This window comes from Euprymna scolopes, chromosome 15 (genome assembly GCF_053919585.1).
Source record: "Euprymna scolopes isolate OS-2025 chromosome 15, ASM5391958v1, whole genome shotgun sequence".
NCBI classification, from domain to species: domain Eukaryota; kingdom Metazoa; phylum Mollusca; class Cephalopoda; order Sepiida; family Sepiolidae; genus Euprymna; species Euprymna scolopes.
In genome coordinates this window covers 3373837-3401379 of record NC_136496.1, presented here as the reverse complement: position 1 = coordinate 3401379, position 27543 = coordinate 3373837, and the positions used below count along the sequence as shown (strand labels likewise).

At 35.7% G+C, this 27543-nt stretch overlaps 1 protein-coding gene across 4 annotated transcripts in view; it reads left to right on the top strand.

Moving 5' to 3' along the window:
- LOC145293695 (AP-1 complex-associated regulatory protein-like) overlaps window positions 1-27543 on the top strand; it is a 296359-nt gene that overhangs the window by 243747 nt on the left and 25069 nt on the right. For 3 of the 4 annotated variants that reach the window (XR_013869748.1, XM_080140105.1, XM_080140108.1), the window contains exons 5-6: window positions 18414-18510; window positions 24526-24704. Coding sequence is in view for 3 of the 4 variants with exons in the window: in XM_080140105.1 (XP_079996231.1) it covers window positions 18414-18510; window positions 24526-24704 (276 nt within the window). In the remaining variant the exon portion in view is untranslated. The remainder of the gene's footprint in view (window positions 1-18413; window positions 18511-24525; window positions 24705-27543) is intronic. The other variant, XM_080140106.1, reaches the window with a different exon arrangement.

Below are 27543 nucleotides of genomic sequence, written 5' to 3'. Positions count from 1 at the left end.
TTTAACGTATAATGATCACCCACTTTATGGCCACCACTAGTGTAAAACTTGAATTTACACCGCTGAAATACACATTTGCCGAATTTTTGTTGGCGGAGCGTCAACGTGTGAGTGCTCAATTTGCGTAAATTTTTTTATTTTTAAACGGAATATATATTTTATAAATTCAGAGAAATTAACATAATAGTATGTTACTTATTTAAAAACGGGTTTGAATAACCGCGTAAAAATGATACAAGAACGAAGTGAAAAGTTTAACAGATTTATGAAGTGCCTTCAATGAATTTTCTGAATTTTTTTTCGTATCGGCACATTTATTGAATTATTTTTGCTTAAAAACATAGTTACGAATGCCTTTTTTGCCGATAAAACAAATATGTAATTAACCTGTATACTATATAGTAATGTTTTGAAACTTTAGGCCCCTTCAAAGTAATCTCCTCTGGCTGCAATACCATTCCAAAAACTTCAGGAAGGCCCCATGGAAGTCCTCTTGTGTGAGCATGTCAGTGACCCTCGTCACAGCTGCTTTCATCTCCTCAGTTGTCTCATAACGACAGCCTCTAAGGTTTTCGTTGAGCTTACGGAATAACCAAAAGTCACAGGGAGCAAGGTCTGGACTACAGGGAGGGTGAGGAACTGTCTTGATGCCCATTTTGGTCAAATAGTCTGTGACAAGGATGAAGTTGTGGACTGGTGCATTGTCCTGGTGGAAATGCCACTGACCCGATTTGAAGAATTTGGCCTGATGGAATCCCTTAAAACCTCACCATAGTATTCCTTGTTGACTTTCTATTCAGTGGGAACTCAGTGCATCAAGCCTGTGCTGTCAAAAAAGGGATCATCATAAGTTTCTTGGTGAATTTGCTGTGTCTGGCCTTCTGGGGTCTGGGAGAGCCAGCATGCTTCCACTAGGAACTCCATCTCTTTGTCTCTGGATCATAGCAGTAGATCCAGCTCTCATCGCAGGTCACGAGAGCACCAAAAATTGTGGGATCTGAATTTATCAGTTCGACTATGACGTCTTTATTTCTGATCTTCTCTGAACACCTTTTAGGACAAACTTTGCACAAATCTTCTGCATGTTCAGTTCCTCGTAATCATGTGCACACAGTTCCCACACTGACATCAAACTGTGCTTATCATCTCTATAGACACATGACGATCCTTATACATGAAATTCTTTATTTGGCCAATCAACTCTGGTGTTCTGACTTTCTTACATTTCTACACCTCTCATCATCTCTCACACCTCTGCCTTCCTTAAATCTCTTATGCCACTCAAAAACTGATGCTGGATTCATGTAAGATGGTCCAAGAGCAGTCTGAAGCATTCCATACATTTCTGTGGCATTTTTTCCGAGTTTAAAACAGAATTTTATTGCATATTTATTTATTTTTATTTATTTATTTTTTTTTTAAAGAGTCTCAAGTTCAGATTGCATTTTTGAAATTCACCAGCTGTGACAATCAGGCTTTAGTAGGGTGTATTCCAATTCCTGGTGTGGCTGTTCATTTGAACTTGAAATCATAAAAATTGATCAGTAATCTCATAAGATGTATAGCAATAACATACTGAATTTTCATGAGTCTACTACCATTTTAAATGCCTTTTACAAAAAAGTCTGGAAACTTATTGAAGGCACCTTGTATTTAACAAGTTATGATTGAGAGTATGATGATTTTTAACCACTGCGATGATATAATCTCTTTCAGAGTCGTTTGTGTTTAGCCTTCAAACTGTCATAGCCGACTCTGCTCCTCTTGCTCCTCCTACATCCAAGGGCAATCACTTGTGAGTCCAAGGGAAGTAACTATTACATGCATATTTTTAAAAATAAAGCAACGTTTTTGATAATGCCAATAGAAGTAATATATTCGTTCAAAGTGAAATCATGAAAATCATATAATGGATGTGTAATGTGCGTTTGAAAGACAGGCTTAGATTTGGTGACATCAGAGGAAGATTAAATCTGTATACTATAGGGAAATGCGTGCTAAACAGGAGACTTTGATAGTATGGCCACGTTGAGAGTGCTTGAGTTAGCAGACCTAGAACAGTTCAAATAGTCGTTTCAGTTACAAAGGAGAACAAGTAAAACTCAAGAGGATAAAAATGATAAAAATGGATTTGAGAGAAAGACTTAGACAGAGATAGATTAGTTTGGAAGTCAATTTCTCAAAGCTGCCCAACACATGCCCGCATGTAAAATGAATGTTAATTACATATGATTGTGATGGATCTACTGTATTGAATTATGTGATATTCTATTAGGAAAGGCAGTGACGTCTAGAGAACTTTTTCAGGGCAGATGCTCAAGTGGAAAAACAAAAAAATTATACAGTAAAGGTAGAACACAGGCCTATAATACATTCCTCTGAAAAGGACACTTTTAAAACAGGAGTAAAAGGGGCAGGGGAATTGGCCACCCCTAGTACCACACCACTGAGGAAAGGTATGAATTTACAATTTCTTCGCAATTCTCGTTAAAATAGCAACTTACACTTATAATCTTATGCAATGAATATTTCCCCACCCATGCGTGGCGTATTCTGACCTGCTGCACCAACCCCTAACCTTTGGTTCTTGGAAAGGATGCAAAAAAGTTTCTAATTTAATTTGAATTTTTTTTTTAGATGAGGATTTTTTATTCGTATTTTGAGTCTTCAGACTACTGTTCTCATCAAGATGAGAACAGTAGTCCGAAGACTCAAAATACTACAACTAAGCTAATAGGTCGTACACTGTTTGCAAAGCTCCAGCCTCTGTTGCATCACCATATCCTGCGTTGTCTGAAATATCACTCATGGAATGTGAGGACTAAAGGACAAAATAAGAGAAATGAGTTACGAGACTGTTGAAAGTAGATATGGTCCCAAGTTCAATTTCTGTAACAGTTCGTATGAGTGCATGGTAAAATATCAGCAGGAGCTGTAGGATAGCTAGCCTGCAAAGATATTAGCAGCATGAGCCGAAAAAAAGCACATATGCAAATGAGGAAGTGTGCATGGGTTTGTGTAAAAATAAAAGGGAAAATAAAAGGACCCCATGTGGTTGAGAGAAGAAAAGTGCGTATCAAAAAAGATGAATGTGTAAAGACGAAAGCAAGAAATGGCTAATCCCAACGTATTGTGGAGCAGAAAAGAAAAACATGCGGCAGGTGAAATAAACATGTGGCTCCGTGGTGATGGCAAGACTCTTTTAAGCTGATGTTGAGTGTTGTTAATCTCATGGCTGACGAAATGAACATTAAAGAAAAAACAAGAAGTAGGTATTGTTCGAAAAGTAATGGTAATTTTTTTTTTTCACACCAAACAAGGTATATTGCCACTTTGATGTAGGGGGCTACTATCAGGGACATAAGTTGCAGGGGTAGTATGTAAGGAATTTAGCAGCAAGATGTCTGTTCACATTACACTTGAACTTCTGCATGTCAGTACAGTTGGGGAAGCAGGAAACCGGAAGAGAATTCCAAAGTCCTGCAGTTCTGGGAAAGAATCTATTAGAGTAAAAGGTTTTCTTACATCTAGGGATCTCAACTATGTAGGGGTGGGACTTTGCTGCTTGTCGGGTTTGTTGGAGGTATTTTCGTCGAGGGGGTACAAGTGCTGGTAGTTCGTCAGAGCATCCACCATTAAAATACTTGTGAAACAGGCAGAGGGATGCAACATTTCATCGGTGGGACAGGAGCTGAAGTTTAGATGACAGTTCGGGACCTATTAGGTTGGCGACTCTCTTTTGGACCCTGTCCAAGAGTGAGACTAGTAGCAGATGCACCAGCCCAAATGTGACAGCAGTACTCCATACAATGGCGAATGGTGGCTTTTTAGAGGTACAGGATACTTTCAGGCGTAAGTAACTTTCTAGCACGATAGAGAGAGCCCACTTTCTTTGCAGCAGCCTTGGCAATAATCTCGATGTATCTATTCCAACTCTTGTTTCACGTGAACGTTAAGCCAAGGAGCTTGAACGAAGTGCTCTCAGGTAAATATCTCTAGCCATAGCTATTGGTGGTTGGTAAGGTTTCATGTAATTATTAAAAGAAACGAGCTTTGTCTTGGCAGCGTTGAACGTTACCATCCATTTTGATCCCAATCCACTACAGACTGAAGGTCTTCATCTAGGGTAATAAATGCATTTTGCTAAAACAGAAAAAAAAAAAAAAGCTAAGTCGGATTTATTTATGTTTGTTCATTTTCAGCGGTATCAACCAGCGTAGGGGTACGAGAGAGATTTGAACTGTAACGAAGACAGTTCAAGCATAACAGCCACATTTTTACTCTCTTAATATTATCAGTTATTATAAAGATCAAGCCCGTTCTACCTTGCTCATAAAATTTCAATTTGCGTATATGATTATTATCTGCTATTATTAAGATTAATTCCATTCGTTTTTGTTCATAAAAATTAAATTTGCATACCTAATTATTGAAGCAAGTACGTTCACTTTGGATTGAAAAAGAAAAAAAAAGAGAAAAAAACGAGGATTTCTTGAAACATTTTTTTTTTTACCATTTTTTTTAACCTTTTGTTTTTAACTTTTTTAAAAACATTTTTTCCTCTTAATTTTCACAGAGAGTATTAAGTTCACAACTTAATTAGTGTCTTAATTTTTTTTTTTTTCTTTTCTTTAAATACTTGTTGACACGTTGATGAGCAGAAACTATCACAAGCGATTCTCACCTTGGAAAGGGGGAATAAAATCGTCTGCTAACTCACATCGTTCTCTCTTCTAACAAACCCGGTAAATGTTCAACTAAACCGTTTCTCCAATCGAACAGTTCTGTGAATAGAAAAAAAAATAAAATAAAATAAATAAAAAAATAATAGTTTGAAAGAGAGAAAAATCCTAAAATAGAAAAATCGTTTATTGATCAGCATTTTTTTTTTTTTTTTTACACCTGTCTGCAATTTGGGTTCTGCCAGACGCGAAAGAATTGCGCTTGTCTGCATGTTATTCACGACTGCATGACAACCTCTACCCCCTGTCAACCTCCTCTCCATTCGACAATTCCGCTAACCCTAACCAACGACACACACACACACACGCAAATAGTCTATGCTGTGCTGTGTGTACTTTCTAAGTATGTCAGGTGTAAACTCATGATTATACTACGAATGAATAAGACGCACAAAAAAGCTAAATTGGCAGACATTTTTTTTTTTTTTTTTTTGTCAACACTGGAGTCGTTTTGTTAATTGATGAATGACAATTGGTTGGTTGTTTGCGTTACGGCATATCAACCTTTTTCAGGTTATTTAATGTCAAGTCTGAACTCGTTGCGCTTGTGCTCCTTCGACGTACATATTCCAGACAAACACGCTTAGCAGCAAAATCACACCCCTTCACTGCTGAGATCCCTAAATGCCAGAAAGCTTTCTACTATAATAGCTTCTTCCCTAAAACGGCTAGACTTTGGAATTCCCTTCCTGCTACCTACTTTCCTAATTGTACTGATATGCAGAAGTTTAAATGTAACGTAAACCAACATCTTAATCTTAGATATGGTCCCAATTAGTAGCACCTTACGTCTTGTTTGGGGGTGAAAGTGAGTAAAAAAAAAAAAAAAAAAAAAATTTTTCTTTTGCCTCAATGACAACCTTTTTTATGACAACATGTACCCCTCAACCTTTACCCCATTCAACAATCTCTCTATCCTCTCCGCCCACGCCTACAGTTTATGCTATGCACTTTCAAACGTGTATGCATGGCGACTGAGAGAGAAAGAGGAATATAAAAAAAACTTGATTTGCAGACATTTTTTGTCAACACATAAATCACTTGAATTAATGAAAAAAAAAAGAGACTAGAGAGCCAGAGAGAGAGGGAGGGAGGGAAGGACAGAAGAAAAAAAAGAGATGAAAAAGGCCTCTTATGAGACATTCACAGCAAGAACTTGCCCCTCTACCACCACTGCAAATATCTTTTTTCCATCATGTGTTTAATATCTAGTGGAATTTCCAAGAACATAGTTTCTTTTTAAAACTTCCTATTCTTATGGCGATTTTTTTTACATCATCAACGCTCTGATCCCCATCTGGCATCAATTGAAATGGATGGCTCTCGTCTAGGAGAAGCCCCGTGTTTTGACAAGCTTCTGGGTTTGTCCTTTACTCCTGATCTGAAATGGAACACCTATATCAAGTCTGTTGCCAAGGTCGCTGGAAAGATGGTGGGATCCTTCTACCGCTCCAGAAGATATCTCACTACTGATGCAATTATCTATCTATATAAAAGCCAAGTACGTCCAAGGATGGAATACTGTTGCCATATCTGGACAGGAGCTGCTAAAAACAGCCTATCCTGCCTTGACAGAATACAAAATAGACTTTGTGGCTTAGTGGGGGATGCCCTTTTCTCTACCCTGCAACCTCTCTCCCAAAGAAGAGAAGTTGCGAGCCTACCTTGTTTTATCGTTATTTCCATGGCAGGTGCTCATCTGAACTACAATCTCTGGTCCCCCCTCACCAATCTTTCACGAAAAACACCCATCAAGCTGAATCCACTGTGAAAAATTTCCCCCACTCTTTATCTGTGCTTAAATCAAAACGTGGATTCCATGAACAAAGCTTTCTTAGAACTGCACGCCTGTGGAACTCTGTTTTGTCTGCCTGCTTCCCACCTGGCTACAACTTGGATGTCTTCAAGTCCAACATAAACAAATTCGTAATGAACCACCCCCTTAAGTAAACACTTCATCAAATCTCCACACTAACGTACTGTACTTGCAATAACCCTTATCCCTGAGTGGCTTCTAGGCCTTGATAAGTGGTGACCACCATGTAAAAAAAAAAAAAAAAAAAAGCGAAAGGCCACTCGAGAATCAAAGAGATGAATAGATTGTCAGTTAAATGATGAAGAATATAATGAGAGGATGGAAAATGATGAATGGGATGATAAATGGTGTTTATAATATTTTTTTTTTATCCTTTGAAATAATTAATTTGTATATTTTTTTAAATTTATTTACAGACTGTTCACCTCCTTTTCATAGTTGTTGTTTCACGACGTTTCGGCCAACTCATCCTCTGGCCTTCTTGTTGTGTTGATTACTTATGAAGACGGTTTATGGCAAATATTTGTTTACATTCGTCTTATGGTCGAAGGTTAATGAAAAATAACACTGACGCAGATATCGGGTCGAATATTTTTGGTAAAACTTAGAACATGGCTGACTGAGATAAACCCGATAACTGAGAGTACTTTCTCTCACACTTGCTTCGACTCATTCTGTCACCCATTCTATGACCACCACTCTGTCGCTCCAGGTTAATAGCAGTATTCATTACAACAATTGGATTTTATAACAACTACGTTGTATCCCATAGGAAAGCAATCCCACAAAGTTTCTACGGCTACGAAGTTCTGGGAAAAGAAAGTGTTAATAGAAATGCCGCTTTATGTGAGGCACACGGAGGAAAAAAGGGAATGTTATGTGTAGAAGGCGAGTTCTTTCTGTGAATGTTTTATAAGGAAGCAAAGATTGAAGCGTGGCAGAATAGCTTATATGAAAGGCTAAAAACATCTCTTCTGAAGTGGTCATTTCTTAATATATCTCTTGCGTTCTCTCTCTGTCTCTCAACATATTTGTCTCCCTTTCTTTGAATATGTCTTTCTTCCTCCCGACATCTCTCGAAGTCTCTCTCCCACTCTCATTAACAACTACCTTTTAATGAGCCAAACTTGTTTATATTGATATATATTGGCTAACAAGTTTTTATTTGACGACGTTTTCACATCACCTCCCCCCAACTTCGACACACACCCCATCCGCTAACCTATAATGAACGTTCCATAATCATATTCGCTGAATCTCTTTCACTGACCCCCCCCCACCCCCACTGCACCCATTTTTCTAAGCTATAATCTTCATCTTTTTTTCTCTCAGCAGCCAATCTGATTTAGGCTGCCTAGAACACATAATGACATCTTTCAGTTTCCAGAATTCAATATTTCCCGGGCAAACCACACGAGCTGAACTCACTCCCGACCCCCATCCCCAACCATCAACCACCCCCAACAAAAAAAAAGGGTGTGGAAACCTTTTAAATGGCCAAATTGGCCGATGGTCTCTTGTAAAATCTTTGGCAAATTCTGAAATCGCCTTATTCTCATAAGCCAGAAATCAAAAGGTATTAACTTTTTACTTGTAAAATCCAAGTCATCTCAAATCATTTTTCTTACATATTACTTAGCAGTTGTGTGTGTTTGAGCTGTAATCCTTTATTTTTGCTTTCGTCTGCTGCTGTTGTTGAAATCATTTGCAGTTTTTCTTCAGTGAGAAAACTATTATACCACAATGCAACATAACCTGTGAGACAGATTCAGACAAACATCTTTAAATACGGATGGCAAATGTGACACAGAAATCGAGAAGAGAATTGGACAATCCAAGACAACTTTTAACAGCATGAAATGCATTTTTACCAACAGTAAAATTAGACTCAAGTCAAAGATACATGTTATGAAAGCCTATGTATGGCCCATTCTTCTATATGGATGCGAATGCTGAACCCTAACCAAGGATTCATAAAAGCGACTAGAAGCAGTGGTTAATCCTGAGAATCATGAAAGTCTCATGGACAAAAATAAAAACAAATGCAGAAGGAATGGACTTGGTTGGATACATGGGATCCCTTCTCAATATCAGAGAAAGACAGCTCAAATTTTTCAGCAATATAATCAGGGCTGACGGACTAGAGAAACTGTTATGGAGTGGCAAAATATACGGAAACAAGAGCAGAGGAAGACAATGCACAAAATTTGCAAACAGTTTAAACAAATTTGCAATGAATAAAAAGGGCACCAACAATGAGCTCATGAGAAAGATGGAGAACGGGGAAGAATGGAAAGCCATGATTGTTGATGTCTGCAAGACCATACCGAATACTTGACATATGTGTTTAATGTTTAGTGTAGATATTATTTACCAGGTGTATTAGGTTAATAAGTATTGATAAATAACCAAGTCATCACCGAGATTACCCCCCCACTTCCGATGAAGTCGGTTATTTCCAAAGAGTCCTTGAAAGCAACGTTGGAACACTAAAACATACCAGATATGACTGAAATTTCCTGATTGTAACTTAAGTGCCCAACTCCCTTTGGAGTTTGAGATAATATAACAATGCTTCCCTCCACCCACACGCACACACACAAAAAAAATGGCTACACTATTATTCATGGCTCCTGTTTAAGAGATATGCTACATTTTTTACCAATTGTAGTTGCTGTGCGATTGTGTGTCAGATTGTTTATAATGCTAGACTTTTTAGCCTGTGAGGGGAAAAAAAAAAAAAAAAAAAAGTTATAGCCTCTTGACTTAGAATGAGTGTTTTATGCAAAATTGAATATGGTTAAATTTGTGCTTATTTTTGGCAGTAAATACTAATCCCTATTAATTCCAAACAGTGCATCGAACAGATACCATAATTTGCTGCACCTTATAATAAATATTCATGCAGAATTTCAGACAGATCGGCGTAGTAGTTTCCAAGAAAAAGTTGAACAGGCAGACAGACAAAGAGAAACATAATATAGATTGATATATATTATGATAACGTTATTGGAGAATCATCGTCACAAATCAAAGAAGCAGCATGTGGCACAAACCTTGAACTGCTTTGTAATGAAATCACCAGCTGTCACAAATCAAACTGCGACTGACGTTGCATACTAATCACCGACTTTTTTTTTTCTCCCCATTGCTATATTTTTGTCCGTTATTTAGTGGTGAAGCGCATCATTTTTTTGTGTCAGTCATGTTGTTCGTTCTTTTCTATGATTGTTTGTGAGTTGCCAATTATATTCCCCATCCCCTTGTAAGACGTTTGTTGGATAGTCTGTCAGGCTTCAGTTTAAATGGCATAGTTTCATCGTAAAACATAGACATTAAATCAAGTTAAAATACGTTTGATATACGTTTATAAGCTAAATTACAATGCAATAAAAATATAAAACTAAAAAAATATCTTAATTTAAAATTAATATTTCAGTGATAGACGTCATCCTCAGAATTTTATACATTTTTTTTTCCTCATTATGATGTTAAATTAAGGGGGAAAAAAATAGTAAAACGTCTGTGTGTTGTTTGGAAATGCCAGAAAAATGTTTGTTGCACATGATATAAAAGTCAGTTGTGTTTTCTGTGATAAAAGTGTTATTTAAATTTTAAAATAAAATACATATAAAAGCCGAATTACAATGAAAAATATTTATTTAATATTTCGGCGATATTCTTCCGGCATGTCAAAATAACATTGCAGACAGACAACACACATACCTGCAACCCCCCCCCCCCCCGTTATGCAGACTGTCTGAAACTCACAATGTCTTGGGTGATGTACACTCCACCACACTCTGTCACTTCCAAACTGTACTATCCACTTCACTATCTTCACTTGTGTAAGTTCATTTTTGTCCGTATCAGCTCTATAGCATTTCCATAAAAAATACACGATTAAACTCAGATCTCCAACTTCCAACATACCATGTCTCCTTCTCCAACATCAGGGGTCTACGTTCTAACCTTCCAGAGGTTGAAACTCAATTACAGGAGACTAAACCAGACATATTATTTCTAAGCAAAACTGGCATTAGACAGACTATTTCCCTAAATGAATTCGTAATTAAAGAATACTCAACTTAAATTCCAAATCTGACCCTCAAGATCGCCATGGACATGGAATATGTGCCTACATTAAAGATGGCTTTCCATGTGGTAGGGACATCTCCAGAGAAGATCCTAACTTACCCTATATGTACTTCCGGGTTGCACTTGCTTACACTACTCTCTATCGCCCCCACAACAGCAGAGTTACTATCTTTAAAAGCATATCTAAGAAAATTGACCAGGTCCTATCTGCTCATCCTTCAGCTAACATTCACGTATGTGGAGACTTCAATGGTCATGATGTCAAATGGTAAACCCACTGAAACAAGACCGATAATGAGGGGAGGTTCTGTCATGATTTCTCCATTGCCTATGACCTCACTCAGATTGTTCATGAACCCACCCATGTTCCCAACACTGATGGCTAGTATGCAAATCTCCTAGACCTTTTTCTCACAACTTGCCTTGAACTATGTTCAACTTCCGTTCTGTCTTCATTTGGATCTTCCGACGACTCTGTTGTATCAATTCAGATAAAAATGAAATGTAATAAGTCCTCAGACGTACCTCTCCATGGTACAGTATATCGATACTCTATGGCTGACTGTGATAGCTTCCATACATTTATATCAGATCTACCTCTGTGTTTCATGTTTAAAAAGGATGTGTCCTCTATAGTATCAGACCTGATGGAATGGTTAATTGTAGGTATAGACCGTTTCATACCCTCAAAAAAGTTCCAGCAAAAACCTAACAGCCAGCCGTGGTTCTCTCCAGAATGTGCTGCTGCGATTGTGCACAGAAATCACTTTTTTCATTGCTCAAATGTAATAGATGAACTGAGACATAAAGCCACCTTCAGGACTGCCAGCAAAGAGTAATAAAGAACGAGAGAGAGTTGTATGTTCAGTCCATCAAATCCAAAGTAGCTGAGCAGCGGCTTGGTTCCCACCAGTTTTGGCAAATAGCAAACAAAATCCTGAACAGAAGCGTGTGTTCTATCCCAACTATTATCAATGGACCTGAGGTAATCTCGTCAGCATCAGGCAAAGCCAAACTCTTTGCCAAGAACTTTTCAGCTAATTCTACCCTTTGCAACCAAGGCTGCCAACCCCTGATATTTTCTCCTGTGTCAGAAAACATGCTATATGACATAAAAATATCTGTACGTAATGTTGCCAAGCTAATCAAAAACCTTGATTCCAGTAAAGTAACTGGCCCTGATGATATTCCAATTATAGTACTCAAAAAACTTCAACCAGAATTAGCACCCATACTTACAAAACTGTTTAAGCATTGTCTTAAGGAGAATTGCTTCTCATCACCCTGGAAAATCTCATCAGTATGCCCTGTATTTAAGAATTCAGGTGATCGGTCATCTCCCTCTCAGTACAAGCCAATACGTCTCCTGTGTCTCATAAGTAAGTTGCTGGAATATATGTTAAATAGAAGTAAGCAACCATCTCGGCAAAAATAACCTTCTTAGTGACGTGCAATATGGTTTCCATTCTGCTAGATCTACAGCGGATGTGCTTTCATTTATATCTCATTGAATTAGCGAATCTCTTGATGGAGGCTTCCTTTCTAGGGCAATTGCTCTTGACATATCAAGGGTCTTTGATAGGGTTTGGCATAAAGGTTTACTTCACAAGATCTTTAGCTGGAAATGTCTTCTCAATAAATAAATCATTTCTCTCTGATAGGTTTATAAGAGTAGTAGTTGATGGGCAGAAATCAGAAGTTCACAGTATTAATGCTGGAGTCCCTCAGGGGTCCATCCTGGGCTCAACTCTCTTTGTGATCTACATTAATGATCTTCCAAATCATTACATCATTCGTAGACATTTCTGCTGATATAGTCCCCCCTCGCCAAACTTTCAGGAGAAACACTCGTCTAGCTGATACACTATCAATAATTTTCCACACTCTTTATCTGTGCCTCAACCTAAATGTAGATTCCATGAACAAAGTCTCTTATAACTGCACGCCTATGGAACTGTTTTCCATTTGCCTGCTTTCCAGCTGACTACAATATGGTTGTTTTCATGTCCAAAGTAAACAAGTTCCACTTAAATTCATTGAATTTCCATTACTAATAATTACTATCTTGTCCAATTGACTACTTACATTCTTTAACCCTTATCCTCGAGTGGCCTGTGAGCCTTGATAATTGGTGATGCCCATGTAAAAAAAAAAAAAAAAAAAATATGCAGACCACTACAGCCACCTTCCGATGGGCTGCATCTCGTGTTGGAACGTTCTGACAAATATTTTGTCATTGAACACAGCAGTAAACGTGACTCCATCGCATCAAACCAGCTTTCTTATAAAGCTCATTTCCTGCAACAAGTTTGTCTGCCTCAGAATACATGATTGCATCCAACCCAGATACAATCGCCTGATCAAGATTCCGTCATTACACCTGCTTCTCACACACCTTGTTATGAGTCTGACCCGCTCCTTCTGTCCAACCCACTACTCACACGACTTGCATGCTAAGCTTCTGACTGACCAACAATATGGATTTAGGCAAGCCCGTTCCACAGCAGACATCCTAACTGTAATCTCAGAACGTACGTACCATTCACTCACTTGACAAAGCAGGGGAGGATGGAGCGGTAGCTCTAGATATATCTGAGGCTTTTGACAAGGTATAGAATGAAGGTCTTCCCAGGAAAATCAGTCTCACTGGAAGAATACATAACATAATTAGATCCTTCTTAGATAAGAGAAAAATTCAGGTTGTCCTCGACGGTCATACATCTGAACAATATGATATAAATGTGGGAGTTTTTTTTTTTTTTTTACACAGCGATCACCACTTATCAAGGCCCGGAAGCCACTCAGGGATAAGGGTTATTGCAAGTACATTACGTTAGTGTGGAGATTATCCTCGGACCTCTGTTATTCCTAATATTCATAAATGACCTCCCCGACAAAATTTCCTGTGAGATGGATATATATGCTGACAACACCCTGCTCTACAACAGACACGACAGGAAAACAAATGAACACATATCTAAAGAAATGGCAGAAACACTAGAAAATGACCTCGGATTTCTGACATGCAGAAGTTCAAGTGCAATGTGAACCGACATCTTGCTGCCCAACTCCCTACACAGTACCCCTGATGCCTATGTCCCTGATAGTAGCCTCCTACAACAAAGTGGCAATGTGCCTTTTTTTGGGATGAAAATGTAATTAAAAAAAAAAAGTGCGGAGACACTTCTCAAACCTTCTTGCGTATATGCATATTAATTTCATTTAATTTTCTCCGTAGCCTCTGGCTATCTTAGGGAAGGGGGAGTATTATAGCAACTGTTACGGCTGCTATATCAGTTTTCGCATGTGGTATGAACACACAGACACAAAGCAAGCCATACGCATGTAGTATGCAAACAACTGAGCTGATATGACAGACATCGAGGTCACTTCCTTTTGGCCTTTCCATTTCCGCTTTTCTTTTTTTTCTCTCTTTTCACCTCGACACGACCACAGATACATGCGATATGCGTCACTCCAAGAAATATATGCAACGTGATTCGATTGAATTATTATACTTTGTATATGCAAATCAAACTTATCGAGGTAAGACATTGTTTGTCTAATTACGAACATGAACACTAAATAAACAACTCTACAAGCATGAATTATATTGCAACAACTTTAATGAACATTTCAGATCTGTGCCTAAACACACATGTTAACACACGTTTACGCTTATGTTTATCATATCAAAATATGATTGTAATGAATGTTTTGTTTTTTCATTGTTCCTAATAAAGGTTTTGTTTGTAATGCGGTAATTTCATGTCTTATTTTAATGTTGGAGTTGAGGATACACATATTTATCCTCTTCACATCTATATGGAAAAAAAAATCTGACTAAATTTAATATTTTCTGGAAGGAATTAACTCAAATTACATTTTCTTATTCTTAACAACATGGACCAACGTTTAACAAAAATAAAATGGCTGTTCAGAATGAAATATTGATTTTTAACTGCCTTAATGTTATGTATTAGATTAACTGATCTCAAGGAAACACTAGTCTTTCTCTACTCTATCGTTATTTTCGTGGAAGGTGCTCAACTGAGCTTCAATCTATGCTCCCTCCCCCCCTAAAACATTTGCAGCAGATACTCGTTTAGCTGCAACAACTGCTAACGATTTCCTTTATTACTTATATGTGCCTAAAACTAAACGAAAATTCTCAAACTACTTGTCTGTGAAACACAATACCATGGGCCTGCTTTCCAGCTGACTATAACAAGGCCATTTTCAAGTCTAATGTGAACAAGTTCTTGTTGAGCCGTCCTCTTAAATAAACAAATCCTATCCAAGTTCCGCCATTACTGATCATCACAACGTTGTCAACTGATACTCATTAACCATTATTTTTAAGACCTTAATAAACAGTGACTGCAACTAATCATTCGTATTATTTGGATTTTTTGGACTACTGTTCTCATCTTGAGTGGGATTTTCACAATGTTTCGGTCGATGTAACCTCCGACCTTCTTAGGTGTATCTTGTTTGCAAAGACCCGTGGCGCAGTGTTTAGAGTACTTGGAAAAATCAATTGTAAAAAGTGATATTCTCCTGAAGGTTAAAAGTTCGATCCTCAGTGTGGGCAACTGAAAAATACAATTGCGAATTACTTAGGACCACTATCCAGTCATGGCTGACGGAACAAGAACATGCTACTCCCATGAAGTAAATAAAGAGTTCTGCTTGAAATACTGTCCAAATTCACAAGTTCGACAGAAACATTCTGGAGTTCGACAAGATACAACTGAAGAAGGTCGGAGGTTACATCGACCAAAACATTGTAAAAATCACACTGAAGATGAGAACAGTAGTCCAATGAATCCAAATAATATGAATAGCAAATCCTCATCTCAAAAATTCAGAAACAATAAAAATCATGAATGCACAAAATCATTTTTTTTTTTTTTTTCACATTCACCCCTCACAAAGCATATCGCCACTTGGATGTAAGAAGCTACTATTTGGGAAGATTAACAAGATGTTGGTTTACATTACATTTAAATTTCTGCATGTCAATACAGTTAGGGAAACAAGTAGCAGAAAGGGAATTCCAAAATCTAGCTGTTCGAGGAAAGAAACTGAAGCTTTCTGGTATTTAGGAACTTCAACAGTGAAGGGGTGTAATTTTGTTGCTAAGTGGGTTTGTCAGGGATATGTACAAATACAAGTAAGAGGGGGCACAAGTACAATGAGTTCATCAGAGCACATTCCATTAAAATACTTGTAAAACAGGCACAGGATGCAACATAGCAGCGATGGGACAGGGGTTGGAGCTTAGTTGACAAAGTGGGATATATTAGATTGAAGATTCTTTTTTGGACCCTGAGGGAGAAGCGAATGGTAGCTTTGTAGAGGTACAGGATACTCTCAGGTGTGAGTAGTCTTCTAGCTAGATAGAGGAAACCCACCTTTTTGCAGCAGCCTTTGCAATGTCCTCAATGTATTTGTTCCATTTTCTATTGCCCATGAATGTTAGACCGAGAAGTTTGAAGGTAGAATTCTCAGGTAGGGTGCTATTTGTCATTGAGATAGGTGGTTGGAAAGGCTTCTTGTAATTGTTAAAGGAGAGCAGCTTAGTTTTACTAGCATTAAATGTTACCATCCATTTATGTCTCCATTCCACTATGATTTGGAAGTCATTTTCTGCAATTGTCTTAGATTTATGTATGTTTGTTCTTCCCTTGTGGATGTTATAGAGCATTGTATTATTAGCAAATATATCCATCTCTAACACAATATTATCAGGGAGATCGATTATGAATATCAGGAAAATTAGTGATCCAAGGATCGACTCCTGAGGCACTCTCGCATTAATGTTATGCTGTTTGGATGTACATTCATCAACGACAACTTGGATTGTCCTATTGTCTAAGGAGGATCTAATTATATTTAGTATATGTGCGGTTATTAACAACTTTCAGGGTTTTTTTTTATGCTGAATTCATGGAAGGTAAAATTTTCAGGAAAAAAAAAATATTCCTAATAAATTACAAAATTTTTCATTTTTGATTTGATTTTCATTTGCAGATCAACTTTTTCTGCCTTCAAAATTTTCCATTGAAGCCATTGCTGGTTTCATATTTTTATTTCTCTTGAAATAAACTGCATCCATCATACATTATTGTTGCTTTATTTATTCATCTATTTTTTTTTTTTTTTTTTTACAGTAATCCAAAGTTACGTAAGCTTCTTCCCTCCTGCTTCCAGATAAAAGGAAGATAAACGTACAAAAAAGACGTTTGAATTGCCAGCCAAAGAGCAAGATTTGTTCTTAATAAATGTTTTGTTTGTATATATGTAATGCGTCATTTGAAAGTTTCAATCAATGATTTCATATTTTGACATTCAGCAAATTCTTCATTTCTTGTGGAATCTTTTGCTTTTGGTGTAGAAAATTCCGTTTTTAAAATTATTGTAACAAACCCATGAGAGAAATGACGTTTTCATGTTTCTCTTGAATCCAACAATAACGAATATGCATTATGTCTTCAGATCCAAGTTGTATCGTATGGTGCCAAAATCAGAGATGCGTTGTGTGATCTTGATGTCTGGAACATGTCATATATCCTGAGGCCCAATTAAAAATCCTATTTCACATCTTCATCCTTTATTTTGCCTCCCATGTTACAAATGCACCCAGCCATCATTTGGCATAAAAATTAATGCCACCAACAAAATAAAAAAAAATTTTGCATCGAAAGTCTCAGAAAAAAGAATGATTTTAATCATTTAATAATTAAAAAAAAATGGTACAAAATATAAAATTATTTGGTTTTTTAATATTTTTCTAATCTTATAAAATTATGTTTTCAAAGATGTGACCAAACTCTTTCTATTCAAAATTTGTGCCAACAATCAGCAGCAACAACAACGGATATATACTTTTCTTTCTTTGAGAGTGGATGACCCCTTGAGGTTAATACCACCAGCAAAATGAAGCGAAAAAAAACAATGCAAGTTTCAGAAAGAAAAAAAAAATTTAACCATCGGTACTTGTCTAGATCGTCGATCTTTTAAATTGAACACATTTCAGGTGAAACTATTATTACCTACTTACAAGCCATGGCGAAATTAGTATAAATTCCAAAAATTACAAAAAATGATCAGTAGAAAAAAAAAATTATCAAATTATCGAGTTTGATTTTTAGTTGTGCGACAAATTCTATTTGCAAAATTGACTTATCTCTCTTGACTTTAAATTAAGTGTCCGCCATTTTTAAACAGAAAACCTCAGAACGTAATTTTGGATGAATTTTTGTTGAAAATACATCTACTGAATCATTTTTCGTATTTATGTGAATTTGAACTAGACATGTAAGTATTAATGTTTTCACCTGAAATGCGTTGGTTTTAAAGATCACCAGTCTACACAGGTAAAAAAATTATATTACATTGCTTGGTTTTCAAATATTTTCAAATTAACTTTACAAAATGTTTTTAAAGATATGACCGAATTCAATTTGGTATTTTTTTTTAGATTAGGTCCGCCTCCACAATTTTCTTTTAAATGACACCTTTTATAGGTTTCCGACTATGCTGGATACGAAAATCGCATTGAAATTTTGCAGAAATAATTAGTTATAGAGATATAAAAAGTTGTATTATGCATTAACTATCTCTTTTTCTCATTTATTTTTTACTTTTTGTTTTTGATTAGCAAAAAAAAAATGCTTTTTTATTCATTGAATTTTTCATTTTTTCCATTATTTTTCATGTCACTTGTTGCTGTGCGTGTTCATGTGTTCTAGGCCCCTCACCGATCATGAGAAAGAATTATTATCTGCTAAACAGTTTAAAGCTCTTGTGCATGAACAAAAACGTATTGATGATGAGATTGGAGCGAAGGTAACACAAATATTTAAAAAAAAAAAAAAATGTCCAGTTTTATTTTTTCCCCCTCCTGCCATCTTTCAGTCTCTGCACGATTTACTGGTTTAATGGGTAAACATGTCCATCATTTCTCCTGCTTGACCGAATGCTTCTAACTCTTCTGCTTTTTCCTCTTTCTGCCTCCAGATTTCTAACGATGCTAACATTCACTTTTCAATTTGGGATTTTTCGAAAGAATCTTTACTTTTTTTTCTTTTGGTTTAAATATTTTTTACTAAACCATCTTTTTTTTTTTTTTTTTTTTTTTTTAAATATTTTTTACTAAACCATCTTTTTTTTGTTTTTGGTTTAAATATTTTTTACTAAACCATCTTTTTTTTTGTTTTTGGTTTAAATATTTTTTACTAAACCATCTTTTTTTTTGTTTTTGGTTTAAATATTTTTTACTAAACCATCTTTTTTTTTGTTTTTTGTTTAAATAATTTTTACTAAACCATCTTTTTTCTTCCTCACAGACATTTTACTTTTTTCTTTTTCTTTTTTAATTTAAACTAATTTTCTTTCATTAAATTTTTTTTTTACTTAACCATCTCTTTTTCTCTCCATTCATTTTACAAATTCTATATGAAAATCAGAGTTGTTTTTACTTCATCTTTTTCTCATCGCTGCCAAAATAAAACAACATTCTCATTTGTCTTGTTCACAAACAGATCTACAATTGTCAGCAGAAAAAGAAAAAATAATTTAAAATAATATAAAAATATCGAATTACAACTGGAAATTTTTATTCAACATTACCTCCTCCCACAAAAATGTGAAGCCATTTTGTTTTTGTCGCTAAATGGTTCAAATTAACAGTGCTGCATAATTGGTCAAGATGAATGCTCCAAGATCTGAAGAAGTGGGACTTTTAGCACCAAAAATTTTGAGGCCTAATTTAGGGTCTGTGGGGAATGTAGAGTCGCCCATTACTTACTATTCCTCTCAGGTTCTTTTTGGTTTGAAGTGGTAAAACCTGCTAGAGCATCTGGTGCTACTAGTTTAGGCTGTCTGAAAATATTGGCTTCCTTATCAAAAATGCAGCAGACATTTGTGTTATTGTTTTTTTTTCCTTTCTCTTTGAAAAACTCAATTATGCTCTGCGAAGCCAAAAACAAAACCAACCATTTTCCTAACTAAACACCACGAATAAATATTTAAAGATATGAAGAACTTGAAACATAAAAACTTTTACCAAATTCGGCATTAAATAACCTGAAAAAGGGTTGATATGTTGTAATAAAAAGCAACCAAATTAATGCGTTAAAAACTATGAAAGAAAAATTCTTTATTCATCAGTATATAAAATAAAGCTAGTTTTTCCCCTCTACCTTTCACTCAAATAGCTTTTTAAATTTAAACTACTTAAAATTTTTAGTTGGTCAGTAATGTTTCGCAATCTTTGTGGAACTCTGGAATTTGTGCAGAATTTCAAACTGAACCCTTTATTTAATCCACGTGAGATTGTTGTCATTTGGTCAGTCATGACCAGGTAGTAGAGCTAAGTAATTTTTTTCATTTTATTCTTAGTTCTTAGTTATCAAACTCTGGAAGATTACTAAGAACTGATGGTGAATTAATGTCTTTATCCATTGCGCCATAGTTTCATATCAAAATTCCATATCAATTCCCAAGTTTGAGCCCAACATATGTTATAGGGTCCAAATAGAAATCTGATTTTAGGCCCATCTGCTTTATGTGACCTAAATATAAATATAATCAAACAGTCCAAATCTATCATAGTAGCTGGGATCTAAAATATGATTATAATGAAAATATAATATACCGTGTGTCACATTAACCCATAGATGAATTATGTCGAAATAATGAATATAAAATATCAGATGTATTTAATCAATTTTCAAGTTTAATTTGTGAATAGGAATGAGAAATCGTTGTTTTCCCTTCCAATGTTTGTCACAATTTCAATCTTTCTGGTAAATATAAGGTGTTTTCTTTTAAAAACGTTTTTCAAAGATTTTTTTAAAAACTTATTTACTAACAAGAAATGCATGCAATAATTTGGCTTTCTTTCTGTTTTTATTTTATTTATTTTTTTTAGAAAATCAAAGTAATTTTTTAAATGGAATAAAATCTCTATTGAAACATTTAAATTCTGCAAAGAATATCTGAGAATTACCTGTGACCCGCTGAGTCAGGACGAGTATTTGTTTGTTGCATTTTTTATTTCATTCGAAAATTCATTATTGGTATCTGGTGTTACCAGATCAGGCTGTCCAAAGATATCGGCTTCTTGACTTTACTGCACCAAACATTATTGTTTTTTGTGACTAGTATTCGTGGAAGCACTCAAAAATTGTATACCAATGTCAAAGTCAGGCCTACCTACAGTAAAAATGAGTTCGTCCAAGGGTTATAAAAAGCCGATACCAGAGTCATTCCAACTTTCTAACTGTGCCTAAATCTAAACTCAGATTCCCTGAACAAAGCTTGTTTCTCAGAATTTCCCACCTGTGGGAGACTGTTTCGCTGGCCTGCTTCTTGGTTGAATATAATATGGTAGCCTTCAAATCCAATGTAAACAAATTCTTGTTAAATTGTCTCCATAAATCAAATTCTATTCAATTTACACCATTAACAATTACTACACTACCACCTTACATTTATTAATCTTTATCCTTGAGTGGCCTTCGGGCCTTGATAAGTGGTGACTCCAAGTAAAAAACAAAGTTGAAATAGTGCTCTTATTTATGTGCTTCCCCACGAAGGCAGAGTAAGACACAAGGTCAGTTTTTAATGCGAGGAAATCCAGCTTCTCAAAAAGGGACATTCTGGATAGGAACAAAAATAAAAAATTTTCAAGTCATGAAGAATTTCTCCTCCACTGACCGAAGACAGAAAAGGTGAAGTGTAGTATCAGAACAGGTACTACACCTTGCTCTTAGTTGAAGTATTGTTTCATTAAAATTTAGCCATTTTTTTCGAAATGTCTTGTTTCTTTTTCAGTTCAATTTTTTTTTTTTTTTTTTCAAACAGATGCAAAAAAAAAAAAAAAACACACAAAAAAAAATCACGAAGTAAATTCTTCAATGTGTTTTTTGTATTGAAACTCGAAATTTCCTGAATCTGTCAGGCGGAAATTAATTTTTTGTACCAAATTGAATTTCCTCCTCCTTTTTATTGTTGGAGTTGAAAAGAGAAGATATGCCTATTTTCTTTAATTCTACTTTTTCAAAGAGTTTAAAATATTGGTTTTTATTATCTATACCTACCCAGCGTTGCCCAAGATTTTTGCTTTTCTTTTGTCATTTTGAAACGATTTTTTTTTTTTTTTTTTTTTTTTTACATTTTTGCTTTTTGTCATTTTGAAACGATACCATTTGTTATTTTTATCATTTTTTTTTAAAAAGATTTCAAAAGTTAAATTTATTCATAATCCTATCGTTTTTTATTAAAAATTTAATCAAACCAAACTTTTATAAAACAATAATTTTATTATAGTAATGCCGTTTTAATCGCTTTTTATAAAATTAACATAAATATTGCTTCCAAAACTTTCAACATTTTTAATATTTTAGAAAGATTTGCTAAGAATTTTAAAGCCAGAAATGATCAGCCATTTGACAGTTTAAATGCTTTCAAATTCCTTTCAAATTTTGAAGAATTTCGAAATAATTTTGTTTTTGTGTTATGTTGTCATACTATTGCCAAAATTTTAAACTGCTTTGCTCCTCACCAATAACTTATCAGTTCAGAAATAGTTTTCTTCCTTTTCTAATGATGAAATTTGTTATACAGTTTCTAATTTACTATATCTTTTCCTTCCCGCGTTTATTTTATTTAACCTCTAAATCTGACACACAGCTCCGTCCTTGAACACCTCAGTATAACTAAACGAAAAATAACTATTATAAACAACTAGCTAACATATCCACCTTTTATATATTATTAGCGGGGGGGGGGGATACCCGGCACTGCCCGGATGTTTGGAGGTGTAAAAGAACAAATAGTTCTGGTAAGTAGGTAGATAAGCTCAAACTCGAACCCTTGAGGTCAATAGCTTGATAACTTACCCCACTACACTACGGGGGTTGGGGGGGGCAGAGAACTGAGCATGGGTGAAATTAAACGATTAAAAAGTTGCGTGACAGGTGCGTAACTTTAATGAGGTCAAATATCACGCCATAGGAGAATGCAATCCTGCACTTAACTTTGGCTGCAAGCCAGTTTCTGCGTATGTTTGTTTCCCCACAAGATGTTGGGGAAAACAGCTCCCCATAAAAAGGGAAAGGAGTAGCAATTGCCTAATATAAGGGGTTTCCCCCTCCAAACCTCATTGCTTTTTGTGGACGTCTCTCCACGAAAAGCTGAGAACAAATATCTGCTTTCAGTTTCACTTTTTTATACGGAAAAGCCAAAGAAACATGCGGAAAGTAAAAAACATTGCAAAAATAGCGTGTAAAAGTCGCCCAAATTAAAGATACACATGACCTCGTTTTGTAAATTGTAGATATTATAATCTAGGTAGTATATAAAAGGTTATAAGAAAGAGTAACTGCCACAAGCTCCCCCCCCCTCCAAAAGCCTTTGCCAGACATACACAAGAAATGCACACAACACACACACACATTTTGCCTTTTATATATATAGACTAGCGGGGTGTACCCGGCGTTTCCCGGGTGTTTTTGGGTGTGTGTGGTCGGTATGGGGTTGGGGGGGGTTAATGAAAACCTAAGAATAAGCAAAGTAAAAAATGACAGAAAAACGAACATTAAAAAACAGAAAAACACTTGAAAAATGGCTTAAATAACCCTGCTTCAATATTAAAATTTTAAAAAATCGGAAAAAAAAAGAAGACATTTCACACCACGATTTGGATCGAAAATGTATAGATAATGAGGCCGCGCTCTGAGCTAAGACGACGTCGCCAAAATTGTGTTGCTTTTTCAAATATTTAAAGTAAATCAGGTTATGACGCATGCATAGAAGCAAACTCGTCATGAGAGGACGGTTTTTGTTGACCCCCGCCCTGTAGAAGGAATTAACGTTTTTGGCCAATTTTTCGATATTTGTCGGGCGAAGGTTGGAAGTTTAAAATGATACCAATCTGGCGAAAATCCGTAACCCGTGTGAAAAATTTTTGTGAGACATACAAACACACACACATACATACACACATTTTCGCTTTTATATTTATACATTACATATTTCAATGTTGTATTGGGTTAACATACCAATTTTCATTTTTAAAAGGTTTTATTTTTTCTGACGTATGTATTAAGTTTAATACAACCAAGACAATCTTGTTTTTTTGTGGTTTTTCGTATTTTGATTTTTGGATTATTGTTCTCATCTTCAGTGTTATTTGTACAACATTTCGGCCATTGTAACCTCCAATTTTATTCAGGTGTATCTTCTTGAGCTGGACGAATCTGCATTGATTTCCACGAGGGTAGCATGTTCTTGTTCGGTCAGCCATGATTGGGTGGTAGTCTTAAGTAATTCACAATTGTATCTTTTGTATTTTTTTTTGTCCACATTTTTTAAGATTGAACCGTCAACCTCCAGAAAGGTGTCGCTTACAACTGAATTCTTCCTAGTACTTTATCGGTTACATTACGAGTCCTCACAGAAGAATAAAATTGCAAATTATGATTTCTATCCAGTCATGGCTGATGGAATAAGAACATGCTACCCCCATGGATTAAATTAAGGGTTCCATTCGAGATTTCATAGAAAGATTCCCGAGTTCGACAAGATACACCTGAAGAAGTTTGAAGGTTACATCGGACAAAACATTGTGAAAATAACTCAAAATAAGGACAATAATTTTTTTTTTTTTTGTTTCCTTCCAAATCTTTTAAATGATTTTGAAATTTTGCAACGTTTTTTTTTTTATGTCAATCAAATCTTTTTAATTTCAACTTATCCTTTTTCTTTCATATTGTTTATTTTGAATGACAGTTTTTTCTCACCACGTTTCGTTTGTTTTCATTTTTTTCTCTTTCCTTGAACCCCTTTCTTTGTCAGCTGGCGAAACAGGAAGAAGAGCTTCGTATGGAAGAGGAAGCATACTATGAAGCGAGAAGAGAGGCTGCACGTATCGCAAGAATCCATCGGGTGGCGAAAGAACAAGCTTCCAAAACTTTCTCTAAAATTGGTGCTGTAGGCCGTTCGTGGCTTGGAGAGAACGAGAGCGAATGGGACGTGTAAGTAATATTAAAGACGAGTTAACGTTTGTTTCCTTATGATTATTTCTCTAAAGTGGTCAAGAAGTCACCGAGAGATTTTTAACATGAATAGATTCTTTATTTTTTGATGATACCTTTATTAATATTTACGTTGTATGATGACGACTATGAAAATTTGTCTGCAAAAAAGAACAAGAAAAATGGAAAATAATTTATGAAAAAAAAAAATTGTTGTAATGGTTTCTATTTCCAGTCTGTTAGCAACTGTCTTGTGGGAAGTATCGCAAAAAAAAAATGTTTGCATCAACGAATCTGAAACTACAGGAATCGAAGGAGAATATCAGGAATAAAGTCTTGGAATTGTAATTAAATGATGCAGCAATCCATCATGAATGATAATTTTTGAAAAGCTGAAAACTTGTGAAGTTGGAAATGGAAACCATTTTAAGTTATTTTTCATGAATTTTTTTTTCATTCAGGAAAAGTTATCAACAAACTGAAAATGTTTCTGAGCAAATCTTATGCTAGTTTTTGAATTCTTCAGGTAAAAAAAAAAAACTTGAGTTAATTTTTAGAGTTACATCATGTTCTAAACAGAAAATATTTAAGCAAATTATTAAAATGTTGTCTGGGTGACATTTTGCGTGATTTACATTTTGCGTGATTTACATTTTGTGTGATTTACACAACATAGAAATTGCTTTAAATCGGAAACTGCTTAGAGTTAGATGCTCAAATTTTCAGGATTTCTTAGTTTTTATGATGTCCATATGTAATATATATACGGCACCAAAGTTAAGCAACGTTGAGTCTGGTCATTACTAAAATAGGTAACCAATTTGGGAAGTCCAGGTGCTGTATGTTAGAGGACGTTGACACCTCCCTGCAAAAAGTTGCAAAAACCTAACGTCGTCCTCTCCCCTAACAGGGATATACATGCGACTGGGGACCGTTTGTGAATTTCATACTCCCATGGAACTTCCTCCTTCGGAGGAAGTCAGTTAAACCCTGAAATGGGTTGGTGCTGACTGCACACGTACGCACACATATGTAATACAAGTTAAAAAAAATCTGAGGATATTAGTTTGAAAAGATTTCTGGGTGATTTGATATAGAATTACTCAAAGACTGAATTCAAAGACTTTACCTGTTTTTGCTGAAGCAGCAAAGGATGCAAGGAGACTTGATTCTGACATACAGCATCATCAACAGGAATGTAAGTGTACTATCATTGCTTTCGTCTTCACAGAAGAAAGGCACCATTCTCTTTTTTTTTTTTTTTTCAGCTCATTGGAACAGTCTTGCAGAGGAAGTTTACCATATCCAAGTTTAAAGTCACCTTAGACTTAGACAAACATTCAGACGATATATCGATACAGTATCTTCTGTTTTCTTGCATGGCTTGTTGCACTTAACAGCAGAAAGCAAAACTTGCCCTGTGTCCATTTTTTTCGTCTTTAACGCAAATATACATTGTGAAAACTAAAACTAAAGGAATCCTGATACATAAAACAGTTTTTATGAGTGTGTGTGTGTGTATATATATATATATATATATATATATATATATATATATATATATATATATATATTGACCACTGGTTCTTGACAGATCACCAAAATTAAGCAGCTTTGTGCCTGGCCAGTACTAGATGTGTGACCATTTAGGAAGACTAAGTGCTGTATGTACTGCACAGTTGTAGAAATTTCCAAATTGGTATCTGGGGGCACATTAATTCACTGGGAGAGATTCACCCCTCAGTCTTTAAGACATGCATCTAGGAGAAGGAAACTTTGATGTGAAAACCTGCGGTTTACTGTATACTCTGTCCTGTACACCGACAAAGATTAGCAGTAATACCAAAAAACATGGTTGGTTCTACACAAAGCCTTCACCACTATAAACAAATCATCTGTGTGGATTTCCGAGCAACTTAGTTGTTGTGGCAGAAGCTCATATGTCAAAATCGACGAGAGAGAGTTCATTATATATACACATGCACGAGAAACGTTCAATAATTATGAAAAGAAAAGCATCATTCTCTTTTTACGTATTTTGCCTCCCGTGAACAATTTTTGAGACAAGATTATGATGTCTATCATATCCAGGATTAAACCCGCCTTGGACAAAACATTCAGACGGTATATCGATGCACACATCTGTTTTTTATAGGCAACACCACTTATCAAGACCCAGTGGCCACTCGAGGATAAGGGTTAAAGAGTGTACAGTAGACAATTGGACAATATAGTAATCATTAGTAATGAAAATTTGGCAAATTTGTTAATTTAAGTGGAAAGCCTCATCAAAAACTTGTTTACGTTGGACTTGAAGACAGCCATATTGTAGTCAGGTGGAAAGCAGGCAAACGGAAGACAGTTCCACAGGCGTGCAGTTCTAAGAAAGAAACTTTGTTCATGGAATCTACGTTTAGATTTAGGCACAGATAAAGAGTGGATGAAATTATTGATAGTGTTTTCAGCTAGACGAGTGTTTCTCATGAAAGTTTGGCAGGGGGAGGGGGTATAGACTGGAGCTCAGACGAGCACTTGCCATGAAAATAACGATAAAGTAGAGGCAGACTCGCAACATCTCTTCTGTGAGAAAGAGATTGCAGGGAAGAGAAAAGGACATCTACGAGGCTACGAAGTCTATTTTGAACTCTATCAAGGCAGGATAAGTCCTTTCTAGCAGCTTCTGCCCAGATGTGGTAACAGTACTCTATCCTTGTTGAACTTTGACTTATTTCATGATAAAATTGATTTATAGAAATGCATGGTTGACCTGACAAATGGATGTTGTCATGGAATATGGAATCAGTTGTTCTAGGTTCCAATCTTGTTGCCAATAAACTTG